This window comes from Zingiber officinale, chromosome 10B (assembly GCF_018446385.1).
Source record: "Zingiber officinale cultivar Zhangliang chromosome 10B, Zo_v1.1, whole genome shotgun sequence".
Lineage (NCBI taxonomy): Eukaryota > Viridiplantae > Streptophyta > Magnoliopsida > Zingiberales > Zingiberaceae > Zingiber > Zingiber officinale.
Genome location: NC_056005.1, coordinates 72,758,872 through 72,766,351, shown reverse-complemented (window position 1 = coordinate 72,766,351; position 7,480 = coordinate 72,758,872). Strand labels below are relative to the sequence as shown.

At 33.8% G+C, this 7,480-nt stretch overlaps 1 protein-coding gene across 1 annotated transcript; it reads right to left on the bottom strand.

Moving 5' to 3' along the window:
* Positions 1-754: 754 nt before the first annotated feature.
* On the bottom strand, positions 755-7,156 carry LOC122030070 (two-component response regulator ORR11-like). Its single transcript, XM_042589219.1, has 5 exons — positions 6,872-7,156; positions 4,054-4,133; positions 1,560-1,637; positions 1,332-1,402; positions 755-1,192 (listed from the first exon to the last, which is right to left on the bottom strand). Exons 1-5 carry the CDS (start codon positions 7,056-7,058, stop codon positions 1,000-1,002), a joined length of 609 nt encoding a protein of 202 aa, XP_042445153.1. The 5' UTR covers positions 7,059-7,156; the 3' UTR covers positions 755-999.
* Between the last annotated feature and the right edge of the window lie 324 nt (positions 7,157-7,480).

Sequence of the window (7,480 nt, the reverse complement as noted above, 5' to 3'; positions counted from 1 at the left end):
ATGCTAGGGTTAACAACACCGAAAAGTTCTAAGTCAATAGGAAACCCAGAGCTCTGTTAAAATTACTCTAAACCCTCGAGGACCAACCCTTATATATAGAGATCCGATTTGTTATCAGCCCATAGATGATAACGAATTGAGCTAAAGATTCTACATATTAAACTCATATCTAATAACCCAAAACGTAATCAGATTATATTCACATGTGAAACTTACAAATAAATCTATCTAATAAGTATAATAATATCCAACAATATCACCTAGGCATCTTCCACATTGGGACCTTCAAAGAAGATCACTTTCAAGAAACCCAAATCCGACCTAGATCTAAACATCAACCTAGTCTAGAAATAGACACTACCCATCGAGTTAAACTAAATGCCCCTAGAATTGATGGTTGACTAGGTCCAAACACATTTCTTGACTAGGTTGCCCAGATTACGGACTACTTTAATTGGTATAGTATGAACCAAATTGAACAAACACGATTTGCAATTACGCACAAGGTCGCCCCTTCTCGATCGATAGATCTTAGTGTGAGGGCTGAGGACAATACTATGGAGCTGTGTGCGCTATTCCTAGTTTATTGTTCAATTGCCATTCTTTTTTTTTCTTTTTTCGCATAGGGAAAGTAATATAAATATATAAAGAACAAGTGTAATCATGAAACCATTAAACTACCTGAACATTTTGCTAGTTTACTAGACACTTTCTTATTATTATGTTCTCATTTCAACACAGCATTCACTCACTATTAAGATCAAAGCTAAGATTTAAAAGCAATAACAGATGATCCACAAGTTCTCCCAAACTCAATTTGCAATACTGCTTTGCCTCTCCATTCTCAACCAATTGTAGCATGTGGTCTTTTTCAGATCTTAGCACAACGAATAACCGTAAGAGATCAATAATCATTGTTAGGCTCTAGTTACAATATAAACTCTGGATCTGATTACTGGTGGTTAACTGTCAAAAACACAACAGGATTTCTTGATTTAATCACGCAACGGCAACTTTTGGAACGCGAGGGCACGACTCGTAACTGCTGTTCTCTGGTATCACATCTACCGGCAACTTCCTCTTCGTACCGTGTTTGCACATTGGAGTCTTTGCTGCGTAAGTTCGTAACCTCTGTACATCTTTTAGCTTAAATGGCTTAACAAAGAAATCTTCAGCCCCAATCCCTTTGCAGCTGCACAAAAAGACACAACCAGCTTAAAAAATTACAATTTTTTCGCATTTTCGTTATTGATTTTACAGTATATATGCAAAGCACTTGTTGACAGAATTGCATTACATGATGGAATGAGTCGAAAACAATAACAAGCTACCTGCTGATTATCTCAGGATCATTTTCAGACGACATCATGACCACCGGTATGGATCTCAAGTTGCTGTTCTCCTACAGAATATAAGTCGAACAATCCATGAAATTGTCCAGGAAAAAACTACAAAAATAACAAGAAGCCATGAACAAATATTTCCGTAATTACATGGATCATATCTCTTTAAAACTGAATTGTCAGCCAAAAAATTGACCAAAAACAGATACTTCATACCTTGACAGTCTTAAGAAGGTCATAGCCAGTCATATGTGGCATAAAATAATCAGTGAGAACTATATCGATCTTTTGTTCCTGCATAACACCATTCATGATTTTTAAGCATCCATGGAAATTGTCAATATATGCTTAAATCTAAAATACCATGCCATTTATGAAGTTCAAATGAAAGGATGACTCATAATAAGGCAAGACATGATACCATGGAAAATTAGGATTGTACAGAAAGATAATAAAGGAGATAAGAAAATTGAGTCTTTCTTCATCTTTATTCATCTCCTAAGTATTGTTTTGTTAAATTCCATGTTTCATATTCATGAAAGTTTTGGTCAGATGTACAATATTCTTTTAGATCAAAAAGCTTATAGGCTTTGGATCATTCATTAGTCGATGAAGATGAAGATGAAAATGAAAATGAAAATGTGCTCAGAGATTTTAAGATCTAACTTTGTTTTTCTCTTATTAGTCATATAGCAAAGGCAATAAAACGAAAACCGTTAATAAGAGGTGTTGGGTTTTATACCACTTCATGCTTCTTGTGATGTTACTTCTAGCATGAGTAGTCATAAAAACATATGAATATTCAACTTATGCCTAGGAACCTTATATAATCTACCTCCAATACTAGGGGGGCCGTTAAGGTAGTAGATCTACCTTTTTTGTAATCTACCTCAAATTCTTTGTCCGCATATCTCGTCTACCTTTCGATCAAAATAATTCATTGTAATGAGATTGTACGAGGACAATGTGACACCCTATTATCTTGCACTGCACCCTCAACGACCTTGGATATCTATGTCTTTATCGATGTGAGGTGCGTTGATCTGCAACAAGTTTATAAATTTTCCTATCATAACCTCCACACGCATTCTTCCTACCACTATTCTTCCATGGCAATGAGTCAAGACAATCCTCTTTCACCTACTAGGATTGCTCGATCCATACCATAATTGAAGCAATGAGTCTCATTCTAATCTGAAGCAAACCCCCAAACCATAATTGAAATTTTCAATTCTACCCGTATTCAATATGAGATAATTAGAAGTGTCTAAGATCATTCAGTATTTCATCTTACTTCATCATTTAATATTTCATCTTACTTCTTCATCATTTAATATTTCATCTTACTTCATCTCAGAAGTGCATGCTCCTTATTGGCTTATTTACATTCAACATTTTTAGAGTAAAGATCTAGAAGATTTAAGATACTTTCTTGGTATAGAAGTAACTCATTAAGGGTAGATTTTTATTTTTCATTGTTGAAATGTGTACTTGAGCTAAGACAGCTGACATCTTTATGGATCTTAATATCTAACTGATGCTAGGACAAGTGGTTGTAACTAGTTAAAAGATCAAAGTTACAACATCAAACCACTTGTAGTAAGTGTGATTAGACACTTTCTTAAAGTTCCATGTCATAATCATCTGGAGTTTGTCTTAAAGGTTCTCTTGTAAATTGAATGCATGAATCAAAACATTGGACTATCGCCCTAGCCATACGTGAATTTATTTAGGCTAAGCTCTTCATAACTGAATTAGAATATGATACTACAAGCCAAGTAATATTATGACAATTAAATTGTCAGACACAACTTCTAATTGACTATTCCACAAGAATACACATAGAAGTTGATTATCGCTTCATTAGAAAGAAAGTGCCAACCCAATAAACTTTTTGTATAATTTGTTAGTTCTAATGATCTGTTAGCAAACTTACTAAGGGTACAAGAGGTCTATGGTTTTAGCATATCTATAACAAGATAAATTTTATAATGTCTTCAAGTTGGCTTGAAGGGAGTGTTAGGAACTTTTTTATAAATAGATACACTATAAAGGTCTTAATGTAATATTTTAATGATAAATAAATATACATATTGGTGAACAGGAGTACCTAGGGATTTAAAACCAAAAATTTCTCTATCATTCTTCAGTATGCATAGCTAATGTAGACTACGTTAGGTACAAATTTTATTTTTGATCATAATAATACAGCTTGAAGATATTTTCACTTCATCTTCAATGTACTTGAAGGGGAGCATTGACACATTAGTAAAATTATTGTAATGTGACTTGGAGCTCATGGGGTTGAGTCGTGGAAACAACTTATGGCTACAACAAATCCAATGTGATCCAACCCTTTCACGTGACTCCGCATTGACAGAAACTTCGTGCAGTAGGCAACGCTTTTATTTTTTCATCTTTGTTTTTCAAGGAAAAAGAAAACTATCACATAAACATTCTTCCTTGTTAATCAAAAGATCCTTGTTACTAATGTCTACTGTTTTAAGTATGCAGTGGGGATGCATTCTCCTTGAATTCAATGTACCCATTTTGAAGAGAAAAAGATTAGTTTTCATGCATTCGGAAAAAAAATACAACTGCAAGGTTAGCCCAACAATTCAAAGATATAGACTGTGTTTCTACAGCAATATTTATAAAAAAAATCAAAGAGTAAAAATGAGTTAGAAAAAGAAAAAAAAAATGGACCTACATTAATGTGGGTCCTTTCAGATTTCCCTTCATTCAAGCCGAGAACTTCCAATGCTTTTATGCCTGAATCAACGGGAATGACTGAAATAGAACTGGAAAATTTAGCATTCTGGAAATCTAATTGAAAACATTTTAAAAAAACAGACATTCTTTTTTTTTTTTTTCAAATATTTCATGAGAATATCATCCTTCTGTCAAGACTTGTTTACCACTTTTTTCTAATTAGAAAAAACAATCAACTAGCAGAGTTTAATAGACAGAAAAAACTTCATCGTCTATGGAACAATTAGTAAACTAAAGGAATAAATGAGAATTAAATAAATTCTGCAAGTGAGATATATGCTGGTCAATAATTAATGTTGCTTGACTTGACAAATTAATGAGTCAATCCTCTGCCATGTGAGAGGGTCATGATAATTGCACATGAACAAGCAATTCCTTTTGAATGTTTAGTACAAAATAATCTAACTATAATATTTTTTAACAAAATAAATGTGACAAAAAGAAAGTTTAGTGAGAAAGAAACCAATCAACATAAATGTTGTTGGGAGATCTCTTGAAAAAGATTAAATTGGCTTTAACAAGTTAATTTGTAGCAGTACATAAAAAAAATAACAAAACATAATGGTGTTTGGAGTTCAACTCCAGTCCCATCCTTATGATTATTATTTAGTATGCCTTCTTAGAGGATAGAAAGAGCATAGCTCTATATACATCCTTGCATAGTTATTTAAGATGTGAGACGCCTAAAAGTGCATAGGTGTTATGGGGCTTGAGGTGCACGCGTTATCAAAGTAAGGCACTCTAAGTATAGATTTTTACAATTTAAACATATATAAGGAATTTCTGCCAAAATATTTCACTAATAAAATTATAGTTAATAAAATATTAAACAATAATGTAAATATAAAATTCATTAGTAAATAAATACGTTATATGCATAATTTAAATTAAAAAATTCAAATATCTAAATCATCAAAAACTTCATCATCTTCCTCAATGATCTCATTATCATCATCACAACATGTTTCTAATTTGTATAGCTGAATTTTTATCGGTTTCCTCATGACGGATCTCTCACAAGCGCCTTTAATAACTATGCATCCTTGATTAGGACTTCACTACATGTAAATATATTTATATGACTACAACTATGAATATGCACAATCTTTATACCTTCATATAAAAATCAAGATATAAGCGGATGATCATTTATGCATAAACTCATGCCAAATTTTCTTTTACCATGTCTAAGCGCATATAAAATGTCTTACACTATGTTTAGTGATTTTGTAGAATACTTCCTTGTTTGTATAGTATATGCAATAAGCAATAGAATTTCTTTTATTTGATTAATTATTTTTAAAATTTTATGAAATAATGTTGGAAAACTAGTAGACTAAAATTACTATCGTTGGATATGCGCAGTAAATGTGGCTAATGCAACAACAATAACATGCTAATCTCATGTTGCACTAACAAACTGGAAAAGGAGCTTATTAAATAAGTGTAGCCTCCAAAATAACCCTCCTCAACCACACTTGATGGGCTCAAAATGCCTCAACTCAAAAGGGAAACTCAAAAACTAAAGTATTGTCTACACATCGCCCCAATGTTTCTAAAACTCCCAAAACAAATCTCATACTTTCTAAATTTACTTTCTAAATTTTATCTCACCTACTCCTTTTACACCCAAAATAATTTTTCTTTTAAAAATTTTACAACCAAAGTTTGATCATTTTGGACAAATAAGGATACCAATAAACTAGTGAGAGCAAGATCTACGTGCAAAAATTATTTTTCACTTGAAATGCATTGCCTTGGGCCATTAAGTACTTTTGGTCAAAAGTGCTAGATTATCTATGTTCAATGGAAATTACTCAAAATTGCTTTGGATCATTAACCTAGATTTGGTCATGGTTTATAATTTTCATTGTATAGAAATTGTCAAATACTTCTGGTCATAATTACTTAATAGCCTTAAACTACTCAAATAAGTAATGTCTAAACAACAAATGTCTTCCAACAAGGCCTAGGCATTCGTCTATGATCTTCACTGACCTTCAAGTACTTTTAGTTAAAAGGTCTTAATGACCAACAATTCAAATTCAAAAATATTGTTAATATGGATATCACTCTCATTGGTAGTTTGGCAAATTTTCTACTTTTGAAGTCACCAATTTGGAGGGAAATTTTGGGAACTACACTTCTAAAATTAAGAGGCATGGTTCAGATAAATGTCAAAAAATTTACTAACTTGTACAAAGGATTCTTTCCTTCACTTTTTTTTTTTTTTTAAAAAAACAAAATATTTCTCAACACTAGAAGCAATCTCAAAGTCATCACCATCTAAAGAATTACACGCAAAGGGCATAGAATCTACCAATTGTATCTTTGGGGAAAAAAAAATGCTCAATCAACCCTCACAAACGCAAGCAATTTACCTTAGTAAAAGTTCACACCTTCATTTCATTCTTTTCCCTTCTAAATTCTCTCTTTTACTACTTTTTTCAATATAAACTTGTTGGGATGTTTGATCAATACACATAGCTATTTAGGTTACTCTGCACATGCATCATTAAGACTGAGAGATTATCTGTAAGAGCACTAACAAACTCAAGCATCCAAAAACAATAGATCAGCAACAACATGGAATCACAGAAGTCGAATTAGAAACTCCATCTAAAGGGAAGGAAAAAAAAACACCTCATGAACAAACATCACATAAGAAACATTAATTAACACCAAAGCAAAAGGTTCAAGGAAGATCAGTGAAGGCACAGATCTAGATTGGTGAAACAGGGTAAGAGGTCACTTACCCTCAAACATCCCTCCATTCTTCTTGAGCAGCATCTCCGCTATCTTCCTGTCCACAGGGGAGTCATCCACCACCAACACTCTCATCCCTCGTCCTCCATCACCACCACCACCACCACCACCACCACTGCCAGCTTTGCCCACCACCTCTCCCTCTTCTTTCTTCACCTCCTCTTCCATCCCCTCCATCCCTCCCTCTCTCTATCTCTCCGCCCTTCCAATTTCCCGACGTAGTATTTTAATTTGCAGTGACAGAGACGGCGGATGTGCGCTTGTGTCCTCCTGTGAGCGGTCGAATGAGCAGAGGAAAGAATGGCGTGAAAGCAGGACCCCAACGGCTGAAATTTTCCATATTCCCTGGACGCTGTCCCGGTGACGTTGCCAGATGAGAAGCGTGTAGGGAGTTCAGAGCACAGAAAGCCTGTTTTCTGTCGGTCATGAATAGGCTTGTTCAAGGTGGAAAGGATAGATTTCTTTATTAGATTTGGTTGTCGGGGACAGAATCCATTGCTATTTCTGTTTGGGATTTGAGATATGGACCTTTTCTCAGCTCCTTTTTCCCCACTTTTTTTATTTATTTATTTTTTGCATCTGCTTTGTGAAAACATTTC